Raw genomic sequence first — 26,771 nt, forward strand, 5'->3', positions numbered from 1 at the left:
GAGCCCTTGATCTGGGGCAGCGAGGTATCATGGTAGATAGGATGATGGACTTGGCATCAAGAAGCCCAGTGTTCAAATCCAGTTTCAGACATTTTCTACCTGCTTGACTTGAGCAAGTCAATTAACTTCCCAAGTCTCAAGTTTGCTTCTCTGTTGGATGAAATGGATCAAATGGTCCCTTTCAGCATTAACATTATAATCCTGCACATGCCTCATTAAACTTCTGTGTGTAAAATAGAACTATTTAAAAGGAATAATATAAAATTCCAGGAAGATAACACATTTACGCTCCCAAACAAATGAATGGGGACCCTGCATTCTAAGTAAAGAATAAAAGACAATCCCTATGAGGACACAAATTTCTAAAAGGCTTTAATTAAGGAACTTCTCCCCTAAAGGGAACTTATTTATGATGTTTGTGTAAGTGCTGACTTCATGTTTTTCAATGGAAACAATATTAAATTACTTCAAATGAGAAGTAGAGAGTTTGTAATTTTTGAGCAGGCATTGTTATTTCTACAGTAAACTCTGAATTACTACATGTAATTAACATAAATATAACCAGTGTAGGAATTAATATCCTACACATATAATATATTTTAAAGACTCGTAAGCCCAGAATTCCATCAGAGAAAGGTGATAGTTACAAGGTATTTTGGATGCTAACTTTTGAATACTGGGCAGGTCTGAAATGATCAGACAGGTGAAGGAGGGCAATACAAAAGAATGTTAAATAACAATAAGATAACTCTTCCTATAATGGGCATTTTGACAATCGTTTGTAAAAGTCCCTTGTCAGTTTGAAGTGGCTACTACTGTGCCAGAAAGGGTGGCATGGTAGCAGTGGGTTGTGGACCTACAAAGAGAACCCTAATCCTTGTCAGCTCTGAGAATTTCCTGAAAAGCAATTTTTCTTCACTGAAATTGAGTTCATAATTTTTAGTCACCCTCCCTTTCCCAATTCTTTTTACACAAATACTTAGAATGCTGTAAGGGATTCCTAGCAGAATTTGAGAATGGAATGACTTCAATTCAGTATCCATTTTTAATTAATTGCTTACTTTAGTGCTTCTAGTGAATTAGGTTACAAAGTCAAAGAATCAAGAGTCACTTCCTTCTAGGAGTTTATGTTTTACTCTAAGAAGATTATATGGTTTTAAAAATATTTTATAAATTTAGTTCAATTCCACTTTCTAATATTTTTTCCAAATATGAAAATAATATAATCATGGAATTTATACTTGTAAAAAGTTTGATTTACAGAATATTAAATATGCATATTTATTGATTTCAATAGTTTTCTTGAAAGAAGATGGTCTAGCAAAATATTAGAGGTATATACAAGGACCTTGCTTTTGTGAGAAAAAATAGTGATAGTTTAAATTAGCATGATATTTTATGTAAATTGTTAATAAATAACTTGTTTTAAATTAGAATTAAAAAGTTAGTTTGTAATTCATGAGTTGGTTTTATTATTTTTCTTTCATTTTTTTAAACCTTTATCTTCTGTCTTGGAATCAATATGTTATATTTGTTCCAAGGTAGGAGAATGGTAAGGGCAAGGCAAAGGGGTTAAGTGATTTGCTTAGGATCAAAAGCTAGGAAATGTCTGAGTTCAGATTTAAACCCAGGACCTCCAGTCTTTAGGTTTGATCTCCCATCATTTTCTCTCTCTTACTTTGTTATCACCTCTTTCCTCATCTGTAGATCTGACAATTAAATTGTTCTATGCTTTCCTAATTTACTTATATCACCATCTCTATCTAAATCATTTATCTATTTTGACCCTATTTTGGTATATGGTATGAGATGTTGATATAGGCCCAATTTCTACTAGATTACTTTCTAATTTTTCCAGCAATTTTTGTCAAATGACGAATTCTTACCCTAAAATCTTGGCTCTTTGGACTTACCAAACATTATATTACTAGGATCATTTACTACCATTTGTTAATCAGTTCCATTGATCACACATTCTATTTTTTTTAGTATTAGATTGTTTTGATGATTACCACTTTGTAATAAAGTTTGAAAACTGGTACTGCTATACCACATTCCTTCATATTTTTTCAATTAATTACTTTGATAATCTTGATCTTTTGTTCTTTCAGATGAATTTTGTTATTGTTTTTCTAGCTTTAAAAAATAATTCTTTAGTCATTTGTTTAATATAGAATTATAGAAGGTAATTAACTTATTTAAAATTGTATTTTTATTACATTGGCTCAACCAACCCATGAGCAGTGAACATTTCTCCAATATTTTTAGATCTGTCTTTATTTGTGTGAAAGGTATTTTGTAATTTTGTGTATAAATTACTTGGATTTATCTTGTCAGGTAGACTCCTGAGTACTTTACATTGTCTGTGGTTATTTTAAAGTGACTGAGTATATATATAGATAAGTAAATATAAAATACTTTGGGAAGACAGTGAACAAACATATACAACAACCATCAGGAACTACAATGAGTTCCTCCAGGAAGTGATTGCACCTGGAATGAAAGCAAAGATTTGACAGGCAGAGATGATGATCCAATATCGATTAAGTGTTGTAGTACACCAGGTGTGAAGATAAAGAACTGGGGAGAGAATGGCCAGTTCTTGAACAGAGAACATGAATGCAAATAATATGAAATAAGCCTGTAATAGCAGGTTGGGGCCACATTTAAGATAGCTTCAGATGTGAGACTATTTCATTTTCATCATAATATGATACTGAAAATTCCAGACCTGTGATTTTTGGTAGCCTTATGGAAGATGACTGTAGAATGGAGAAACTGTGTTGGGGAAAGTGATTGGGAATTAGGATGTTCTTGGAATGGTCCAGGCAAAAGACCTTGAACTAGAAAAGAGAGCATTTGAGTAGACAAAATCAGTTGAACATGAAAGTTGTACAGATCAATAAGATTTTGTTAACTGAATAAGCGAAGAAGAGATAATCAATCCACCATATTTGTGAGTCTATAATGTGCCAGGCACTGGGGATATGAAGAGTAAAGTACAAATAATCCCTGTCCTCAAGAAACTTATATCTAATTATATACATTAAAAGTTGGAAATGACCTAAGAGGCTAACAGAATGAGTGCATCTTTAGGGTTTATCTAGGGTAAAGACATAAAGGAGGGAGATAGTGGGACATATGGGTAGAACAGCAAGTAGGTTAATATGGCTGAAATGCAATGCTCATGGAAGGCAGTAGTATATAAGAAGATTGGGAAGGTAAGAAGAGTCTATGTTATAATGAAATTTAAGTGCTAAATATAGGAGACCAATTGGAAACAATTTACTTAGGAGCAGAGTAACAGTAGAATCTATGCTTAGGAAAATCACTTTGACAGTGGTATGGAGGGTAGATTTGAGGAGGCAGGCATTTAAAGTAGGGAGCTCAAAGACAAGGCTACTTCAAAAGTGAAGTTAATAGGTGAATCAGGGTAGTAGCTGAATAAGGGTTAAGAAAAATACAACTAAGGCAATATTCAAGTTGTAAGGGTGGTATCCTGGATAGTAAAAGAAGTTTCTAGAATATTAGGTTTAGAGGATATCACAACCAGTCTGAACAAATAGGTTTGGAAATGATCACGGGATTCCAAGCAGGTAGAGTTTTTTAGCATGCAGTCATGCAGTTGCCAATATGGGATTAGTTTTGGGAGATCTATAGATGATAGATAGACAGACAGACAGACAGACAGACAGACAGACAGACAGATAGATAGATAGATAGATAGATAGATAGATAGATAGATAGATAGATAGATAGATGGATGGATGGATGGATGGATGGATGGATGGATGGATGGATGGATGGATGATGGATGATGGATGATGGATGATGGATGATGGATGATGGATGATGGATGATGGATGATGGATGATGGATGATGGATGATGGATGATGGATGATGGATGATGGATGGATGGATGGATGGATAGATAGATAGATAGATAGATAGATAGATAGATAGATAGAGATAGGGATAAGTTAATCTATCTGTATATAGAGAAATGGAAAGAAAAATGGAAGGAAGAAAAGAAGAACAAAAGAGAGAATGAGAGAAGGGAGGACAGAGAGAAGTCAGGAAGAGAGAATGGGAGAATTGGGAGAGAGGGAGAAAGGGACAGTAGGAAGAGAGGGAGGGAGGAAGAAAGGAAGGAAGGATGGAAAGAAGGAAAGAAAGAAGGAAGGAAGGACTTATTTGAGAGTCTGTGAAGATGTGATAAGTGAATCCACACTTACTTGAGAGATCACTAATGTGGAAAAGGAAAACAAAAGTCTAAGAGGGGCTCCCATGCTTAGGGAACAAGACCCAGCAAAGGAGTCAGAGCAGAAACAAACCTGTCTGAACATACCCACGACAGGTCAGTGCCACAAAAGTTCAGGGTTGATCCATAAGCAAAAGTGGTAGGAGATCAAGGGCAATGATGAATAAGAAATGAACATTGAATTTTGCAGTTGAAAAACACTTGAAATCCTTAGGGCTGGCAGTTTCAGGTTGGAATCACAAGCAAGTTTATGAATATTTGAAAAATGGATAAGCAGTGAAGAAGTGCAAATTATGAAGTTAAGTTCCTTTTCTCCCCTTGTCCATTAGTAATAGTTTGTCTAGGATGAGAGAGCTAAGATATATGACAGTAGCTTGAAAGAAAATATGAGTCCAGTGAGATTTTGTTTTTTGTTTTTGTGTTTTAATTTTTAAGAATGGTAGAGATAGTCACTTGTCTATTGTTATTAGGCAAATGTAAGAAGAAATTTGAGATGAGAGGGGGAACAATTGAGAGTAAACCTTTCAAAGAAGAATGAAGTAGATGGGGTGATTATAATAACAGTTAATAACTAGCATTTAGAGAAGGCTTTTAGGTTTGCTGAGCTCTTTACATGCTATCTTGTTTCACCCTCATAACAATACATTATAATTATTATAATCTCCAATTTTGTAGGCAAGGAAAGGGAGGGTTGGTAAATGGAGAGGCCAAGTGACTTGCCCAGGATCAAACAGCTAGTAAATGTCTAAAGCATAATTTAATTCAGATCTTCCTGCTCTTTCTGCAGATCAAGGAATTAAGGACTCAAGTAGAAGAGTTGGCTTGTGTAAGAAGGGTCACTTCATCCTCAGGGATGGGATATTCTACATTCTGGCCAAAATGTTCTGCTTCCTGTTTTCAGAAATAATATTGTATCTCGTACATCTCTGTCTTTTCCAGGGGAGGTCTCTCAAGTATGAAAATGTTCCATCTTTATATCTACGTTACATACTCCTGAGCTTCCTTGAAGCCAGATGCCATCTACACTTTTTTAATCCCTCTGCTTGTTAATGTTTTTTCTTTCTTCAAAATAAAAGTTCTAAATGAAAGTGAGGAATTGTTATTAATGTACGTTATTAATATGTAATATTAATGTAATGCCTATTGGTGCATTTAGAGAAGATGTCTCTGGATCTTTTTTCTTTGTGTATCTAGAATCTAGAACAATGCATTGGCTATAATGAATATTTGCATGGGCCACATACAAAATATCTATTGAATTTACTTAGATTGAATTAAGTAAAGAAAGAGAGAATTGGGGGTGATACACTGAGGCTTGAGGTGAGGAACAGAGAAGAAGAGGAAACTCACAGGAGATTGTTCTCGATATGGTCAAAGGAGATGTCATTTGTTGAAAGAGAAGCAGCAAGGAATGGGCAAGCAGAGGGTGAGATGGACAGATCTGGGGAATGTGATAGAGTTGCTCAGGGAAGAATAAAAGGACTATCAAGCAGCAGTGAGGGTCTAGTTGAGAACAGATGATATGATTCTTTTCATGGACTTAATTGTCCCTTGTATGGCTTTCTCTAACAGTATTCAAGATCATAGAAATAGGATGTCAGAAGCACAGGGGGACTAGGGTAAATAAAGGTTCAGGTTTGTCAAAATATGGACAATAACACAACAAAAGGAAAATCTGTGAAAGATAAAAGACAGTTTTTAATTGGAATCGTCAACTACTACATTAAGAGTATGGAAGAAAGAAAATTGCAGTGGAATGAAGAATTGAGAGAAGGAGGGGCAAAAGGGCTAGATAGTGACGTAAAGGGGCAGAGATTTTTGAGAGTCAAACATCTGTCAAGTGCTCAGATAATGATGGTGCTCAGTTCTAAGAGTTACTTTTAGGCTAAAACTTTAGGGAAGTGGTAAGTAAAGGACATCCAGGAGGTCAATACAGTTCTGCCTGTTTTCCCACAGCTTCAAACTAAAAAAAACTTTTAAAATAAAGTTTTATTGTATGTAATTTTTTTTTAAATCTGTAACTTATTTATAGCTGGAGGACAAGAATATGGGAGCAAACTACAACTTGGCTTAGGCAAGTCTATAAGCAGCCAAAAACAAATAGAATAAAACTTAATAGCTAACAGACAAATTTGTGTATGTACACACACACACACACACAACGCACACATGCACAAAACATGAATTACCTCTAGGTATCTCTGAGTTTGTAAGAGAACAATGTGATAGACATTTTCAACTAAGAACTGGAAGCCAGCCACAGAACAAGTATAATATTGCACATCTTATGTTTCAAGTATAAGTGAATGGCTTATTAGATTTACTCCGATTATCCAGATTACAAAGTCATACTTACACTTCCTTTATACTTCATCACTAAAAATAAGGGAAATTTCATTTTCCTGTCAGTCTGGAAGGCCCCATCAGTGACATATGATACTTTTCCACCACTTATACTTGAAGACAAATTTTATTATCGTTGCCTCTAAGTATCTGTGAGGATGCCGGGTAAGTATCTAGAAGGTATCACAATCTGCTCTTAAGTTAGCAACTGAAAATGTAGGGGACTCGGGTAATGATTTTATTTGAGGCATTTAGGAACTGCTAAGTAACCTAATATACAGTGCATTAAATTATACAGTGAATTGATCTCATGACAAAATAAAAGATGTAATAACTATTCTTGAAATATGCTTCTTTTAATAACAAAATAACCAAAAATTATTATTTTAGTCTCAGATGCTTTCATCGATTCTATTTATATGGGATTAGCTCATCTTAAACTTCTCATATAACAAAGATAAAAAATGTTCAAGGTTTCAAAATATGTCACGCGTCATTAATATGTCTTACAATAGACATATTAACAAAGTCTCTAGACTCTCACTCTTTTGTCTGTCAAATTCTATGGCAAAGATGCATTGGTAACAATTCATTCTTGAACTCCCAGATTCCCATTAGAAGAATAATTCAATGGCTCATGATAAGAATGACTCAAAGGGTATCTCTAAATAAGGAGCTGAATATTATTCAGATCTTATGGTGGAAGAGTGGAAATAAATGTTGTAGATTTATAAAAAAACATGAGAATGAATCTCAGGAAAAAAGGGAAATAAGCAAAAGAGCAGATTATGGAAAGTGGGGAAATGGCATGGCTTTTAAAGTATCTCCTCTAACCATCCTTTTTCTTCCTCTCACAGATGTCTGAGATGACATTGGAAGCCTCCTTTAGGCGTGTTTTTTTTCCTCCCTGTCTTTATGAGACAACTTTATTTTCTAGCAGCTGCTGTGATTCACAATGTATCACTTTCACAAGGCATTTAACCATTATCCATTTTATGTGAATGAAAAGATTTACTGTCAGTTTCCCGACAGATGTATAACAAGAAGTCACTGGTCTGTTGGGATTCTGAAATAATTATACATTCACTAGATAACAAAAACACTCCTGCTTTCTATTTTTTCTTTCTTTTAAAGATGCAATAAAAGGTTTCTCTTCCTACATATGTGATCTAAAGAATGCTAACCAGCACTTTGATTGTAAGAAAACAAGGAATTAGGTGGTTGGGGTGTCATTAATTCTTCCAATTAGAGACACCATTAAGTGAGGTACCTGATCCTACTGCAGATAGAACAGGGGGAAATATTGATTCATCCTAATACAGTATGAAATGCTGGAGTCATTAAAATTACCTAACTGGATCTGCAATTGTGGATGCATATATTGTAATTTCCTTCTTTGGATGTCTAGGATACACACACACACACACACACACACAGACGGTTTTTGTTTTTTGGGTGAGGGGAAGGGGACTTGGATTAATTGCAGAGAAAGATCAGTAGAGGAAATTACTCCACACCTGGGAGTTCCCTGTGTGACAATGAAATCACAAGTCCTCTCTTCAGCCCTTAATCCTCTTCTGAAGAAAGTATTTATTGTTACTAGAACTGAATACAAAATTTTCAAATTTGTGTCAATAAATGGAGGAAATATGAATTAAGAATATAATTTTTAAAGTACAAGGAAACATTGAACCATTATTCTTCCTTTCTATCTTTCAATTGTGACTTGTTTTGATCTCCAAATAATTAAAACTACTAAAATTTTGCATGAATATTAGTTGAGAGAGAAGAAAGTATTAAACTTACTTTTTCTTTAGTCGCCGATCCTTCTCAGCTTGAGTTCCAAGTTTGCCTAACCCTAGAGACTCTTGTGCTGCAGCTTCTGTCTCCATAAAGCCTCCTGTAGAGAAATATTTTGGATTACATCATATTAATACACGTATGGTAAACTGAGTGGGTATTTAAAAGTAAACAAGCTCTGGTACATTCAGACTCTGGATTGTCTCACTGTTTCCAGTATAATAAGGTAATAGTAGTAGGTGAGTGGACTAACTTTTTTAGGAGGTTAGGGTACTATTCATGAAGTGAGAATTTATTAAAAGCAAGAGTTCTTGGTCTATTTTTTTGGTTGTTGTTCTACGAATCCCTTTGGCAGTTTGCTGAAGCAGAGATCTCTCCTCAAAATAAAGTTTTTACATGCATAGAATGAAATATCTAATCATGTTGAAATAGTTATTAAGAACTACAGGTCCATGGAACCCAGTATATAATAAACCCTGCTCGTATAGCTTGCCTTTCTTTCCCTATTAAACCAGTCGATGATCCCCTTTCTAAAAAGCAAAATATAACACAGCCAGAAATACCTTTCTATTGTTCATGCTACCTTCTCAAACTATGAGCTTAACTAATTTTCCCCTTTGTTGTTTAACTTGTATTTATCTATTTATAAATTGTCATAATTTATTATAAATAGATATATTTTATTTATCCATCAATCCATCCATCCATTGATTTATTTATTTTTGCTTCTAAACTTCTAAAACACTAGTCACCAATTAGTATCTCCACTTCGTTACCATCCTTTTACTCTCTTTAGTCTGACAGTTATCTCTACCCAAGATGCTCTCTCCAAGGACACCAATAAGCTGCCAAATGAGTAATCAAATGCTTTCACCTCTCATTCCTCTGACTTCTCTTGCCATCATCTTCCATCATCACTGATGATTCTAGTTCAGAAGCTGGTTTGCTCTTTGATTCGATTGACCATTTCCTCCTTTGCCATAGTTATTTTTCTTCCTGGCTGAGATCAATCTTTGCCTCGAATGCTTATTACTTTTGTCATCATATCCAAATCACTTAATTTCTCTAATGCAAAATGGCATAATAATAATTGAATTATCTTCTAGGGCTGTTGTGAGCCTCATCTGAAAGTTTTTTTTCCAAACTTGGAATGGTCTCCACACTCATGTACTATTGATGCAGTTTTGTAGTTCTGAAGTCTAGATCAGGTGCTGGTTTTCCATAATACTTTCCCTGGCCTGCCCTCTTATACTCCCAAACTCTTTCATGGTATTAGATTTCATTTCTCTTTAATCATATTTTAACAGCTACGTGTATCAATCCCATTGACTTTTTCTCCTCCAACTAACTGTAAATCACAGATTTTTAGCCCAAATGTCTAGTACAGTACATTTGTTAAATTGGCCTGAATTATATAAATAAGCCTATGCTTCTGGTAGTTTGAGAGGTAAATATTTCAGAAGGGGATTAAACTGGATTTAAGGGAAAAGATATGGAAAGCTTTTATACAAGGGAATTGCTAGTAATTTATTCTCTTTCCATCCCCCACTTCTTCCTCTACCCCTTTCTTTCTCTTACCTTCTTCCATGTCTAAACTTGAACGTTTGCAACCTTACAAAAGGACACAAATACACACTATTCCGAGGAGTCTAAATTTGATATTTTAACTTACAACTATGACAGAACACTGGAAAAAAGGTGTGCTGACTGTTAAGAGGCCAAATGTTTTTTTTCTTCCTGAAGAATAATGGTTCTTAGACTCAGTCTAATTATTTTCATCTTATATTAGTGCTTCAAAAATTCCCAAAACTTTCTTCAAAAACCCCTGGTGGGGACAGTGTCATTCCCCAGCAGTCTAAAACACTTGGTTTCATGCCAGTGTTATTGGTTCACAGAGAATACACAGCCTTAGGGCAGAAAAGGGGAGAAATAAAAACATGCTGGGCACTAACAGTAAAACTATTGCAATTTACAATGCAATTATTTCTTTCAGGGCTCTTAAGTGCATAATTAACTCATAAATTATCTACTGAACTGTAAAAATGAGGATTCTCTTCTGTCTTTTTTTCAACATTGGTTATACTCAGAAAACACTTGAAGTCAAACTAAAGGGGGGGAAAAAAGCTCCATTACCATTAGATAATATTAAAGCATTTATTTAGTTATAAAGTTCAGGTTCAAACTGTGGATACTGTCAAGATTAGATAGAGAGGTTTAGCCAATGCTAAATCTGTCACCAAAAAAAGGCCAAGAATTTTGCAATATTTTTTGGTATCATTATTGAGCTCCTCTAAAACAACAACTTACCTCCTTCTTCAAGACTATATGAAGAGGGGCAGCTGGGTGGCTCAATGGATAGAGAAGCAGATCTGGAGATAGGAGGACCTGGCTTCAAATGTGTCCTCAGACACTTCCTAACTGTGTGACCCTGGGCAAGTCACCTTGTTTGCCTAGCCCTTGTTCTTCTGTCTTAGAATTAGTACTAAGATAGAAAGTCAGAGTTTGGGTTTTTGAAATCTCATTGAGAGTGCTATGGCAATCCTAAAATAGAGATAAGACCCTTAATTTAAACTCACAAGTTTAATATCCTTGCTTCCAGTACTAAGAGGTATTGAGTAAGTAAACAATTTCCTTCTGAAACGTCAACACATTGTTCTGATTTGGTGACTTGGGTTTTGGGAATGACAAATACATCTTATCCAATTATGTTTATATTCCATGAGCATCACCAAACTTTTTTTTTAAGCATGGAAGACTTTGATTTCTTTGATCTCCTCCAATCCATATGAAGATGTGTTTATAACTAATGTAAGGTTACTTAGTATTAAGTAAGTCACTAAACTTTTATTCTGGGGAAAGTAATCCACTCTTTGAATAAAGTATTTCTTATAGATTATTGTTTAAGATGTGAATTTTCCAGTCCAAAGAGTAAGTGAAGACTTGTATTTTATTGCTCTCATTCACACATTTGAGTTACTGCATTCATAAATTATTATGCATAATCTGCAAGCAATAATAAAATATGGAATGAACAAATTCAGTCAAAAGTTATAAAATTTCCAATCAGCCCAGATGGAGAGCTCTTTAATAGAATCTGAAACATTTTCAGCTACCAGGTGGTTGAATGAATCTTCCCTTCATAGTAAAACAAGGGAAAGTCTATATTATTATTTGAGTTTTTTCAAGAACATAATGTTTTAAGGGATGAGTCAGAGTATAGATCAAAAGAAGGAAAGCACCATAAAACTGAAAGACTACATTATATCCTGGAACAGTTGTAGGATATTTAATTCCTATAAAAATTCAAATCATAGAAAAATTAGATGCTTGGAAAAAATTCTGCATATATGGCATTCTGGTAAAACATGGGTGCCAGTTCTGTAATTGCTACCTCCTAGCTATGTAACCTTGGGCAAATCACGCAGCCTCTGGAAACCATAATTTTCTTCTCCATAAAATGGGGATAATAAAATTTCCAATATCTCCTTTACAAGATTGTTGCAAAGAACAAGACAATTTATGACATTTTGCATATTAAAGTGTTATAATATGAGTTGATCTCATTTTTATTCTTATATTCAAAAAATTAATAGGGAATATAAATAAAAATTACTTGGGGAAGATTCTTTTAAAAATACTGAAATGGAAATGCAACAAAGCATAGTTTCTCTTTCTTGTAATTTATCTTTTAAATAGTTGCCAAAGAAACTTTTCAAACTTTCAAAGTGTCTTTTTGAGGTTGTCATTTTGCTTTCCATCTCATCCTCTGCCATCCCCTTCTAGTTTTGCCTTTAATCTTTCCCAACATCAGGATCTTTTCCAACGAATACAATCTTCTCATTATATGGCCATAGTATGTAAGCTTCAGCTTTTTTATTTGATCTTCCAATAAACAGACTTAATTAATTAATTTAATTACTGACTGCCCCTCTCACCAATATACATGTTGTTGTTGTTCAGTGGTTCTCAGTTGTTTCTAACTCTTCATGAACCCATTTGGGGTTTTATTTGCAGAGACAGTAGAGTGGGTTGCCATTTGATTCTCCAGATAATTTTACAAATTATGATATGGAGGCAAGCAAGATTAAGTGACTTGCCCAGGGTCATATAGCTAGTAAGTATCTGAGGCCAGATTTAAACTCAGTTCTTCCTGATGCCAGGCCATGAGCTCTATTTACTGCAGCATCTTGCTGCCCACATAGACATGAAAACTAGCACTTATATAGTACTTTTGGATTTATAAAAGATTTTAAATGGTCGTACCTGATCCTTGAAATAATCTGGAATGATAAGAGCTATTGTTACCGCCATTTTACAGAAAACAAGTTAAGTGACTTTCCCAAGTTTGCACTTTCACCGGAAGTGGAGAGATCTCCCCAATCTGCTACCTGGCTCCCTCTAAAAGCAGTGAGAGGAAGTTAAGCTTCCATCCTTCTTCTGCCAAGATTGAAAATTTCCCCCGGTTGTCCTAATTATCAAAGGAAATTGATTCCTCTCTTCTCCCACCAAAAATTCCGAAGTAGTAACAAAAGTTCAAAGAATGGCTTGACAACAATAACAGCCACCAAAAAAAGTTAGAAGGAGGGAACAAAGGAAGGGGTTGAGGAAAAAAACCCACAACAATTCAGGGCTTGGTGTTGGCATCAACAAAATTGCAGATGAAAAAGTGATTGGCCAAAAAGCCTCTTAAGCTACTTAGTATGTGTTGCTGTATATCAAAAATTAAGACAAATTGGCAGTACAAAACACACAACTGGCTGACAAAAGAAAAAGAAAACTGAAACAAGAAATCTATCTTGATAAATTACTTTTATATACTGAAGAACTCAATCTATTCCCTTGCTCAATTATACAACACTTTTCTTCCCTAGCCTGAGAGTTTACTCCCCTGGGGCAGACAGTTCAAAGGAATGTAATACCCCTCCTGAAGAACACTTCATCACTCAGCTGGTGGCTGAGGAGTTTCCTCTAGCTTCTAATGCTCTGAGTGGGTTTCACACAGGGAAAGTCTGGAGTTTTTAAGACTATAGTTCCAAATTGGTAATCAAAGAGACAATATTCAGGAAGTCTCCCAGTGCCGTGTCAGGAAGCTAAAGTGTGAGGAGCCTGGCTTTTGAAGAAATCTGACTTCTCCCGGGTTGCAAAACAAAATTGGGCACCGAGGAACGTATTACTGAATCCATCACTCCATTTTTTCTCTAGTGATGTAGGTAATGCTTTCCTGGTAGTCAGACCAACACTCTAGCTATCCTCTCAAACAGAACTCAAGGATAACATGGAAATAATGAATGCTGAAGTGCCAACAATGGCATTGAGAGAAAAGAATACATGGTAAAGCCAGGCATTTGGAGAAATTCCAATGCTAACGAATTTTGGAGGATGGACGATCCAACCATAAATTATAGTCAGACAGTCATCATGCAAAAGATTGTCCTGTATGTCTGTGTCTACTGCCATTTTTGACTGTGTGAGAAAGTAAAACAACTTCATATTTGACCCTGGTCAGCACCTGCCAATGCTACTGGTTTTCTACACGTGCCCACAAAAGGTTGGAAACTCCAATGATTAAAGAGTTAAAAAAAACCAAAAACTTACAAGTTTCCAGACAAACTCCAGTTTGATATTTTTAGCCCTTCATTACTTAGTTCAGACCTAAGCTTTTATCCAAATTACATGTTATTCCTCTTCAGGTTCTCTTTTTTCCCAATGACTTGGCTTTCTTGATGTTTGTCAGACAAAACATTCCATCTTTCTTTGTGGATTCAGATACCCAATACACAGAATGCATTCCTTTCTCAACTATATCTGAAACATTCCCTCTCACATATCTGCAACCTCTTCTCTATCTATTTACTTGTCCCTTCACTACTGCCCTCAAACTTTCCCATCCTTAAAAAAATAATAACTGGGCTCTAAATACCCTGAACCAGCTTCTCCTTACTTTCTCACTCATATTCTTTGGAAAAAAAAATCTCTCTATAATCATTGTCTCTGTTTCCTCCTCTTTTCAACCACTCCTTAACTCTTTGCATTCTGGCTTCCCATTTTATTCATTTCTTAACTGAAATGACTCCCTTGAAAATTCTTGGTGGTTTTTTTCTTTATTTTTTTTGGCATTATTTTCTTATTTGGTCAATTTCAAACATTATTCCTTGGTTACAAAAATCATTTTTTTATTCCTCCCTCCCATCCACCCACCCCTCCCATAGCCAACACGCAATTCCACTGGGTATTGCATGTATTCTTGATCAGAACCCATTTCCATGTTGTTGGTGTTTGCATTAGGATGTTCATTCACAGTCTACATCCCCAATCATATCCCCTTTGACTCATGTCATTAAGCAGTTGTTTTTCTTTGGTGTGTTTACTCCCACAGTTTTTCCTCTGAATGTGGATAGTGTTTTTTCTCCTATATCCCTCTGGATTGTTCAGGATTAATGCATTGCCACAAATGGAAAATTCCGTTACGTTCGATTTTACCAGAGTGTATCAGGCTCTGTGTATAATGTTCTCCTGTTTCTGCTCCTCTCACTCTGCATCACTTCCTGGAATTTGTTCCAGTCCCCATGGAATTCCTCCATTTTAATATTCCTTTGAGCACAATAGTATTCCATCACCAACATATACCACAATTTGTTCAGCCATTCCCCAATTGATGGGCATCCCCTCATTTTTCAATTTTTGGCCACCACAAAGAGCGCAGCTATGAATATTCTTGTACAGGTATTTTTCCTTATTATCTCTTTGGAGTACAAACCCAGCAGTGCTATGGCTAGATCAAAAGGCAGACAGTCTTTTATTGCCCTTTGGGCATAGTTCCAAATTGCCCTCCAGAATAGGTGGATCAATTCAGAACTCCACCAACAATGAATTAATGTCCCAACTTTGCCACATCCCCTCCATCATATATATACATACATACATACATGCATACATACATACATATATATATATATACATATATATATATATAATTTGATCTAATTGTAGCCCTTAAAGAAAAGAGTTTGAATTAATTTTTTTTCTCCTTTTCCCTTTCTTTCATGTTTACCTTTTCATGTTTCTCTTGGTCTTTGTGTTTGGATATCATACTTTCCAGTTAGTTCTGGTCTTTTTTAAAAAAATACTTGAAAATCTTATAATTTGTTGAATGCCCATACTTTCCCCTGGAAGTATATAGTCAGTTTTGATGGATAGGTGACATTTGGTTGAAGACCAAGTTCTCTTGCCTTCCTGAATATCATGTTCCAGGTCTTGAGGTCCTTTAGTGTGGAAGCTGCCAGGTCTTGTGTGATCCTGATTGGTGCTCCTTGGTATCTGAATTGTCTCTTTTTGGCTTCTTGTAGTATTTTCTTCTTAGCTTGAAAGATTTGGAATTTGGCAATTACATTCCTGGGAGTTGTCTTTTGGGGATTTAGTATAGAGGGTGTTCGATTAACTCTTTCAATGTCTATTTTGACCCCTTGTTCAAGAACATCAGGGCAATTTTCTTGGATGAATTCTTATATTATGATGTCAAGTTTTCTGTTTATTTCTGGCTTTTCAGGTAGACCAATGATTCTCAAATTGTCTCTCCTTCCTCTGTTTTCCTGATCTGTCACCTTGTCAGTGAGATATTTTATGTTTTCTTCTAGTATGTTAGTCTTTTGACTTTGCTCTATAAATTCTTGCTGTTTTGCAAGATCATTGTCTTCCAATTGCCTAATTCTGTTCTTTAAAGACTAGTTTTCCTTTTAAGTTTGGTCTATCCTGCTCTTTGTGGCTTCCAGCTATTTCTCCAATTAGGAGTTCTTGTCCCTTAGACTTTTATTTTCTCTTTGAATTATTTCCTACTTTTCTTGCCAGACAACTTCCATCTTTTTGATAAGCTCCAATTTGAATTCTTCCAGAGCTTGTGGACAATTTCCATTGTTTTTGAAAGTTTTGATTTTGTTTGAATTTCTTCTTCTTTTTCCTCTGTAGCCTGAGTTTTCCCTCTGAAAAATTTTCCAGGGTCAATGCCTCTTCCTGTTTTTCTTGGAAGGTGTTTGTTGGTCCTGGGCACAATTAGCCATCCCGGTGTTGGTTTTTCCTTCCCTTTTTAGTCAGAAATCTGATTGAGATGGGCAGGTTCTCTGTTTATAGAGTTAAGGAGCAAGGTTTTTGCCTGAGGCAAGCTCTAGAATCTCCACGGCCTTTGCTGTTTGCAAGAGCAACCAAAGTCTGTGCTCCCTAGTGTGAAGGGCTTTCCATTGTAACTGCTCTCAGGGGTAGATCCCCAGTAGTCTTAGTCAGCTCCCAAGGACATAGAAGTGCCCCTTGCTCACTCTAGAGGTGTCCCTCACTCCTTGCTGATTCTGGCATGTGCTGGCTGTGACTCTGGTTCCTTCGGGTGGGGCGGGGAGTAGATTAGCTCATGTTTTGGGTGGGAGCTTTTTCACCCTCTTATAGTGTGGAAATGCTCAAACCCCATGTACCTTCAATGCTGCGCCCTACTGTTGAGTCCCTCCATTCTTCTGAAAATGTTTTTTATATTCTTTTGAGGTAGTCTATTTCGTTGGGTGCTGGGGAGAGGAAGTGTCCTGCGTCTAGACTGCCATGCTTACCCGGAAGTCTGGTGAAGTCTTAATTGTTAAATATGATGGCTTTTTCTGTTTTCATCCTTCTTAAGGTCTCTGCAGCAGCTGACTTGAACACCCTCTCCTTATGGATATTCTCCCTTCAGGAATCATCATGACACTGTCATTTGTTCATGTTCCTCCTAACTTCCTCAAGTCCTTCTCTATTTCTGCAGGTTCATCAGTAAAAGATGCTTCCAATTGTTTGTGTTCCTCAAGACTCTCTCATGGGCCCTCTCTTCTCTCATTAAAAGTATCAACTTCCATGGGTTTAATTATCATCTCTATGTGAGATGATCCCTACACATGACTCAGAGACCTAAGTATCGGGCATCCAATTCCATTTGTCCTGTCCCCCCCCCCTTCCCAGTCCATCTTCCACAATCTGTCAAAGGATTTTCCTTCAGGAAAAGACCATGTCACTCCCTTACATAATAAACTTTAGTGGCTCAGTAATACCTCCAGGATAATATATAATCTTCTCCATTTGACTTTTAAAACCATTAATTATTTGGTCCCAACCTATCATTCCAACTTCTCTGAATATTATTTCTTTTCAGCATGCCACAAATCAGTCTGAATAAGTTTCCTCCTCTTTCCCTGCACACAGAATTCTACCCATTTCTTGCCTGGGAAATGATCTCTCCTTTATTTTCTTAATAGATTTTCCCTCTTTCTTCCAGACATAGTTTTAGCATCACTCTTTCCATGAAGCCTTCTCCATTCTTTCTCTTCTATTTCTTGCAGTAAACTGCCAGCTATTCCTGAATATCTAGTATTTATTCTCTTTATGCTTATTCTCAATATACCTATATCTATACTCATCTCTGTCATTAGAAAACAGATTTCTTGAGAGTAAGGATGATCTCATTCTTTGTATCCATGTCCCTGAGACAGAGTGCCTGGCATATAATAGGAGCTTAATAAATACTGAATATTAGAATCTCTAGTTTCCTGCATTGACCTTATCAAATATTAGCTTTTATAAAATCTTTCTTGATCTTTTTATGTATTACAGTTCTTTGCCCATCATTTCCAGCTTTCATTCTGAATATATATCCTGTATGTATTTATATGTGTACACATTCATTTTCCCTATAAACTGGACACTCCCTGAAAGCAGAAAGTTTCTTTTATTTTTCCCATTCTAAGTACACAGTACAATACCTACCAGATACCAGGCATTTAATAAATGCTCCATAAATAATTAGTTATCATGCTTTCTTGGGGCTTTTATTTTATTTGAGTCCCACAAGTGCATTTTTTCCCTAGGATCTTCACAGTCAGCTCTAATTGCTTAATTTTATTTAATATTTAAAAAAATTTTAAAAATAAATGTAAATTTAATGCAATTTAAATTTAAATGCAAAAAATTAAAATTGTTTAAAATCTTTTGTTTTAAAGAAAGGCCATAACAAAATTACTTATAATATTGTGTTAGAGAAGAATAAATAACTGAAATGGAAAACATTATGAAATTCTCCTTAACATAACATTTATCAGAACTTTTGTTTAAAAAAATAAATAATACCAGAGCAGAACTGGGCCCAAGTATAAATCTTGAAATTTCTGACTTGTGAATGTTAAAAATGTCCACATTGGGGAATTCTCCATTGGAACAATTCCCTACTGGGAACATTCCCCATTTTGACAGTGAGAACTCCACTTGGATCAGAAATGGGAGGACCTCTACTCCACCAGTACTTAAGACTGCTTTAGGGTAGAAAACTCCTTGCTAAACAATGAAAGTACTTTAAATCATACTTATAATGAGGCAAAAAGTTCTTTAAGCCATGCCTATTTTTAGAATTAATACAATGGGGTGCTAAGTACCTATTAAAGGTCTGGCAACTTGTAAACTTGCCTGGAGCAAAGAGGTGAAAACTTATTCAGAAGTTTTTTCAGGTTCAAACTTACTAAAGGGATTAGTCAACCCAGCAGTGTTTTTTCTGAGTCAAACGTACTAAAGGGATTAGTCGACCCAGCAGTGAATTAAGAATGGGCTGTCCTTTGGAAAACGTCTACTGTGATTGGTAGATGGAATAACTTAGGGGAGGTAACATAGGAGAAAACCCCCTATATAAGAAAAAGCAGAATCTCTTATGAAAATCCTTTTGGAGAATTGCTTGAGAGGAATCCTTTTGGAGGATCCCTTGAGAAAGGCTCTGGAGAAGGGAAGCTCTTGGAGGACAATCTCTAAGGAGGTCTCGCTGGAGCTCCTCTGAGGGGACTCTGTCCCTCTGGAGGCTCGTGAGAGAGGCCCTTTGAAACAGTCTCTGGCTGGAAGGCTCTTTGAGGAGGACTCTGGCTGGAACTCTCTCTGAGGAGACTCTGTCACTAGAATCCTTGCGTAGACAGACCTTGTGGTGAGTGATAAAAGACTGACTGATCTCTCTCTCTTAAGACTCAGGTCTAGGCCATATTGGCTTAAGGCCCTTCATACTTATTTCCTTTTTCTCTCTTTCTCTCTTTTCTTTAATTCCTCATTGTATTATTAACTAAATCTCTATAAAACCCAGTTGACTTGGGTATATTCATAATTGGGAATATTTCCCTGGTGACCACCTTATATTTGATTTAAAACCAAGACACTGTAGTGAAACATATTTTCTGCAGTCAAATTTACTCACCCACTCTTATATCTATCTTCCACTATTTTACTCACTACAGTTTACAACCTCAACCATTTTAATTATTACAGTTTATATTGTCAACCATTTCTTTTAATCGCCACAGTTTATAGCATTAACTCTTTTAACTGCCACAGTTTATGGCAGACAACTATTTTAAATATAACACAAGTCTGGCCATCAACACAACTTTGTAGAGTGGAAAGATTTAAAAACAAACCAATAGAAAAATGTCTAAAGAAGAAAACCTGCAGTTCAGATAGACAGACCCACCAAAATAACTGAACCTGAGAGCGGAAAGATAATGCAGTGCAGTTCCTTACTGAGTTGTCCAAGCCGGGCCTTCTCTTTTTTACCAAACAAGCGACCTATTGAAGACTTGATTCCTTTCTTTTTGGGGGCTTTGTGGAGGGAATCTTGGCTGCTATTGGCACTGCCAAGACCGATGCTGTCAGGTTCCAGGGACACAGGCAAACTACTGAAAAACATTAAACCATGGGGATGTCATTGTGATGCTCTGTGATACAGGATTCCTTTGTTTTAAACTACATTGTGCAGAAGAGAAGCAGAGACTCTTTCTTCTCTCCTTTCTAAATTTCCTCCCGCCTTTTCAGCTCTCACCTCATTTGGTCCATGCTAGTGATTTTACTATTTGTGGAAAGAGCACCGGTTTGGAGTTTAAAAGACCAATTTGAATACAGATTTACTGTAGAACCTTGGGCAATTTAGTGACTTAATTAAGTGACTCAGACCTGGAATCTACCTTAGAGATCATCTAGTTCAAAGCTTCATAACCATCAACTCTAAAGAAATGCAGGGTAGATTTCAGGGGGTCTGTCAGGGAAAAATTCACGTTTTTATTACCAACTATCTGTTGGCATTTCCTTCAATTGCGAATAGAAATACCCCCATGATTCTGAAAAAGAGTCATGTACCACAAAGGGTTCAGCACCTCTAGGTAGTCTGCTTCTTATTTTATAGATGAAGAAAGGAAAGCCTTTAAAATTTCATTCAGTTGCTCAATATCACACAAGAAATTATCAAAGCCAAAATTTGGACACAAATTCAGCCCTGACCTGGCTTCAAATCTGGAGTTCCTTTCTCTATACATCATGACTTTTTACCCAATGGACCTCTGCTTCCTTGTATGTATATTGTAAAAATAATGGGTAAAACTGTAAAAATAATCATCATGAATGAATTGATTATGGATAAAAACTGACTATAGTATTGAAGATTGCTCTAGCAGCCAGATGAGGTAGTAGAAAGAGAAGATTTAAGGTTGAATTCTGCCTTAATACATTGTGCCATTGACCAATGAATCAGAGGCAATTTGCTCAACCTCTGCCAGTTTTCTCATGTGTAAAATGGAGACAATAATGTCGCCCATCTCAAAGAAATGTTTTGTGGATAAAATGAGATCCTCTATGCAAAGTGTTAAAGAACCATATAAATACTTATTTATACAAATTTTGGCCTCAAATTCTCAGGGCATTTTAAAACATCAACAGCTGAAAGCTACACTAAGATTACTGGGATACACTGTAGGTTATGCAGCAGGATCTCACTTTATGTGACCGCTGTGGTCCAAGACTCTTCTAAGAAAGTTGAAATTACATGTAATGGCAAATTCCCTTATTTACATGACTTTTTCCTATTCAAACATATCTAGGCACTTTTTGCCTTTTCGTAGGCTCATCAAAGCTACTAGCATCACTGTTCTTATACCTTGAGGCCATTATTAATAACTCGATAGCATTCATGAAACAAAGAGACGTGCGGCTCTGACGCAGACAGGACTTGTTACACGAGAGAACTCCAGAAAAAGACGAATGCACAACACAACATCATGACTCACACTAACACTTTTCAGAGGGAAAATGAGTGTGATTGATAAGGTGAGCTGCTGAGAGGTTTTACACCACTTGGGAAAATGGCTTGGGTTTAGTGAGTAATTAAAAATGGTCATCTGACATGTTTTTCTCCCTTTCTTTTTTTATGGTCAACCACATATACTTGAATTCATATGTATTGAGTTAATTTAAAATGAGGACCTATTATATATATATATATATATATATATATGTGAATATACCTACATACACACTCTCACATATGTAATATATACATGAATGCTATCTAGTTATTAATAATACATATATGTGTGTTTATGCATACATGTCTATGCACATATGTGCATGATACAAACCTACATGGGGGGCAGAGAGAGACAGAGACAAAGTCAGAGAGGGAGAGAGAGAGGGAGAAAGTGAGAACAAGACCAAGAGAGAGAGGCAAAGAGAGAGAGGGGGGAGGGAGGGAAAAAGAGAGAGACAATGAGATAGAGAGAGGGAGAAAGGGGGGGATAGAGACAGAGGGAGGGAGAGGCAGAGACAGAGAAAAAGAGACAGAGAGGGAGGGCAGAGACAGAGGGAGGGAGAGGCAAGGACAAAGAGGGAGTGGGAGAGAGAGAGAGAGAGAGAGAGAGAGAGAGAGAGAGAGAGAGAGAGAGAGAGAGAGAGAGAGAGAGAGAGAGAGAGAGAGAGAGAGAGAGAGGAGAGAGAGAGAGAGGGAGAGAGAGAGAGAGGAGACAGAGAGAGACAGAGAGAGAGGGAGGAAGGGAGGGAGGGAGGGAGAGAAAGAGGGAGCTGAAAAATGTACCAAGACTTTTTGGATATACTATACATTATGCATAAAATTACATAATATTATGTATAAACCTCTAGAGATTTCCTTCTAGCTCCAATCCTGTGATCTTACAATATACATTAATAACATCTCCAAATTTGATTTTTCTCACCTGTAAAATATGGTGTATGGTCAACCCCTAAGATCCCTTTCTATCCTAGCATATATATTTTGTATGAAAATGACAACAACCAGGGATGGAGCTGAAGCTGCTGTTTTAATTTACAAAATTTTTACATTTACAAAAATTTTAAGAATATTTTTCTATAACTATACTATGTTAGGCCTTAAAAATACAATTTTAAACTATTTGGTTTGAAGTCACAATCAGGATACGAAATAGTTTAATACCTACAAACTACTTTATTAATAGTGTCTTTGAATGGTAACACAGAGGTGATTGGGAAGAACTCTGTGTCAGGCACTGTGTAAAGCACATTATAAATATTTTAATATAGCTTCTCAATATGAACCTTCCTATTTTACAGATTGGGGAAACTGAGCAAGAGAGAGATTAAGTGATTTTCCTAGTTACAACTACTGAGTGAACTCTTTCTTCCAAATATTTGGCTCAATGTTAGTTCCATGTCAATGAATACAGCTCATTTCAATAAGTCCAACTTTCTGTCATCACAAAGATTCATTCCTTCTAGCAGGATTTATTGTCAATTTCCACGTAAGTCAACATTCTTGAATTGCATGCAGTAGGGATTTCTAAAGAAGAACAGGCTTGTGGGCAAGAATACTCTTACCTTCGGGCATCATTGTGATATGAGGAAGGAAGGGTATGGGTCATTCTGATGGCTCTTGGTGTTGGGGGAGGAGATGTTTCACATTTTATTGTTGCTTTATCTTCACGACCATCTTCTTCAACTACTGCAATCTAGGGTCAAAAATGTGTGATATGATAAAACCTTTCCTCCCTTAATTATGTTTTTTAAATAATTGCAAAAATATACAGATCTACCCCAGAACGTATAAAAATAAAATAAAATAAATAATAAATAAATAGGTCTATAGGAACTGATTCTAAACAGCTTCAATTTCATCTAGTTCCACTTTGTTACATCCCAGTCTATCCAGTCCCACTCAATAAATAGCTGACTGGTGGTAATAAGCAAGATATTTTTCAGGTATTGTGGGAGATATAAAAGTTCCAAAGGCAAGCTTCTCTGTCCTTGAACAGCTCAGAGTCTAGTGAGGAAGGTATGAAATGAAACAAGTGTTTATTTTTGAACATCAATCAAGCAAAGGATAAAAATTTATTAAATATCTATTATGTGTCAGGTGCTGAGCTAAGTGCTGGGAAATACAAGCCTCAGAAAGAGATGGAGAAGCAAACAAGGCATTGTCCTTAATGGCCAAAAACTTCTCTAGATATGAACCTGAGAAAAATACCATAATTCTGAAAAATCATACAGTTGCACTATCCAAATTATATTGGTGAAATTGCACACACACATATACATATATAGTTATATATATAAAATAACTTAATTGAAAGCCTCATTTTTATAAATAAGACAAAATTTGCATTTGCCAATCAACTACCATTTATTAAGCACCTCCTGTGCCATTCCTTAAAATTTCATTGGAATAGTTAAGAAACTGATGTTCTTGGGCCAACTAACTATTGAAAGAAGAGTCTGAAAGATAGTCACTTCCAAATTAGAATAATGTGGGCAATAAGCCTTCTGCTGCCATAGCTAATTTCTAGGGAATTAGTGAGATGGGTAGGAAGGGGCACCTCACATGATCAGGGGAAAAGGACATGAATATTTCCTGAGGAAAGTGAGAAAACGAGTAAATTTGGTTTAGACTTGAAATGAGGTCTAAATCTGAGAAACTATATAAACTATATAAACTGAGAAACTGTAAAACTGAAATATTTTTACCATGACACCAATGTTAAATTTTTTAACTTGATGCCTCGACCACTTATCTTCTGTTTTCTCAAATTCTTGTTGGTCCTAGGTTCATCTATTCTTTCTATTCTGGTTTTAGTTTTCTATCTTGGCACATAAAACTCTCACAGTTCCCTGTAACTACTCTTGATGTTTTGGTCTACTCTCCAAAGAAACTTTACAGACAAGGTCATTTTTCGTTCTTTAGACCAAAAGACTTTAATTGGTACTATGAAAAGATGTTTGTCTCACTCTATTAACTGTGGACAGAAAGAACAATGTCATGGGTACCTATAATCATATTGTTATAGTTTATTTCTTTCAACATCTTTGGCAGAGTAGGAAATAAAGTCTGAGGAAGATAAGAACTGGGAGAAAAACAGAGGTGGTAGAACTTCAGAGAAATAAACATAAAATTAGCTAGTCCACCACAGTTCGTGGACTTACTAAAGAATTGAAAAGATATTGTTTTTAATACAAAGTAAAAGACTTGGCAGAACAATCCTGAATGATAATCAGATTCTTTTATTTCTACTAGGGGATTCACTAAGATCCACTTCACAAGGAGATGGGCATAAAAATTGCCAGGAACAAATTAATTAAATATAGTTTGTTTGGAAGACCAGATTCCTCTTTTCCCCCCAGATTACTCTCTATAAGTGAACAGATGCCTATTCAAGGAGACCAACAGTATTACATCAATGGGATATCATTTTCTACAACATTGTCATTTCTCTCCCTTATATTACATAGAAGTTGTTAAAGATACGGAAAGGGTGATTTTTTCTTAATATAGCAGAAACAAATATTTCAAAATAAAGATATAATTAACTATTTTATAGGGAAAATTACTTCAATACTAAAATAATAAAGACAAATATTTGGTGACAACTTGTACTGGAAGCCTTGGATAGGCTACTTTTATACTTGTATTTTCATATTCTGCGAGTTGTCTATTTCTAGCTTCTAGAAGTCATGGATTTAGGTAGGGGAGGGGTAAAATACTTTTAAGATTTGTCTTCTTTTTGATCTAGCCTAAGTACTGAAAATAAAGTCTTGAAATACATTCTGATTGAATAACTTAACTGGTTGACTGCATGCCATGTGATAGTAATATATGTTTTGTATTTCCAATGTGAATTTCATTACAAATGCAAAATTGACAACTTGGTTAGCTGTATGAAACTGTTATTCTTTTAGAAGATTAATTCTTAAGCCCACTTTGGATTTTTAATATATATTTTTCTAGATTACTTGCTTTGTTTTGTTATTCAGAATTAGACTCCATGCTATTTTCTTCTTTGGCTATACAGTGATTTATTAGCCTTTCTTTCTTTCTTTCTTTCTTTCTTTCTTTCTTTCTTTCTTTCTTTCTTTCTTTCTTTCTTTCTTTCTTTCTTTCTTTCTTTCTTTCTTTCTTTCTTTCTTTCTTTCTTTCTCTCTTTCTTTTTTGCAGAAATTATATGCCTAGGTTTTTCTAATATGGATAATGTGTGCAATTTTAGATCATAAAACTTAGAGGTCAAAATAAATCTGTATGGGTAAATTCAAGCCTCAAGAAGTCAGACAATTTGCCCAAATAAGTATTAAGTGGGCATAGGTACAATTTGAACTTAGATCAAAAATCTGGCACTCTTCCCACTGATTTTTTTTTTAATAAAAACCCTTACCTTCTGTCTTGGAGTCAATACTGTTTATTGGCTCCAAGGCAGAAGAGTGGTAAGGGCTAGGCAATGGGGGTTAAGTGACTTGCCCAAGGTCACACAGCTAGGAAGTGGCTGAGGCCAGATTTGAACCTAGGACCTCCCGTCTCTAGGCCTAGCTCTCAACACACTGAGCTACCCAGCTGCCCCCTTCCCACTGATTTTTGAGGAAAAACAGTAAAGAACATCTAGATTTGAAATATCTACACCTGATTTCTGGTTTTTGGTTCCAAGTTTTGCATTCAATTTCTAACAATAATATCTAATGGATTTTCAAGCAATTCGACTCAATGTACATATTGAAACAATTTAGGAAACTGTGCCATAATTCATTGTTTCTCCCTTGCCTTTATTGGCAATATGATTTTTATTAGCCTAATGAAAAATACAATATTGCATTTAAATACTCACACAACAACATTTATTTAAAATTCTATACCTTTCTCCGATGTTTCCTTAGATCACTTGGCTGTTATTGGTAGCAAGAAAAATGACAAAAAAGAGAAAGAAAAGCTAGTTAATGAACATAATTTGAAAATGTTAAATAAGATATAAAATATTCATGTTATCCTTAATTATTTTTCAGGTTCACAAATAGATCTCAAAATTATTGTCCAATGATAATTTAAGACAGATTTTTAGTGATAACTTTTAAATGTTTAATTATCTAAAATTACAATACAAACAAACTAATATATGACTGCTTTCTTTTTGGCTACAGGATTTCCCTATCTCATCCAGGCTAGAAGTGTAGTGGCCACTGACAAGCAGATCTCCCTTTGGAGTATCACAGATGATATTTCATTTCTAACCTGGACCAGTTTAGCTCTCTTCTGGCAACTTG

At 35.7% G+C, this 26,771-nt stretch overlaps 1 protein-coding gene across 21 annotated transcripts in view; it reads right to left on the reverse strand.

Annotated features, from left to right (window-relative positions):
• Nucleotides 1-26,771, reverse strand: part of PPFIA2 (PTPRF interacting protein alpha 2) — a 654,901-nt gene that overhangs the window by 58,363 nt on the left and 569,767 nt on the right. For 19 of the 21 annotated variants that reach the window (XM_056798558.1, XM_056798566.1, XM_056798564.1 and 16 more), the window contains 4 exons: nt 26,367-26,396; nt 23,073-23,203; nt 19,956-20,110; nt 8,412-8,505 (listed from right to left, as the gene is read on the reverse strand). In XM_056798558.1, coding sequence (XP_056654536.1) covers nt 8,412-8,505; nt 19,956-20,110; nt 23,073-23,203; nt 26,367-26,396 — 410 coding nt within the window. The remainder of the gene's footprint in view (nt 1-8,411; nt 8,506-19,955; nt 20,111-23,072; nt 23,204-26,366; nt 26,397-26,771) is intronic. The other 2 variants (XM_056798574.1, XM_056798572.1) reach the window with 1 other exon arrangement.

This window comes from Monodelphis domestica, chromosome 5 (genome assembly GCF_027887165.1).
Source record: "Monodelphis domestica isolate mMonDom1 chromosome 5, mMonDom1.pri, whole genome shotgun sequence".
NCBI classification, from domain to species: domain Eukaryota; kingdom Metazoa; phylum Chordata; class Mammalia; order Didelphimorphia; family Didelphidae; genus Monodelphis; species Monodelphis domestica.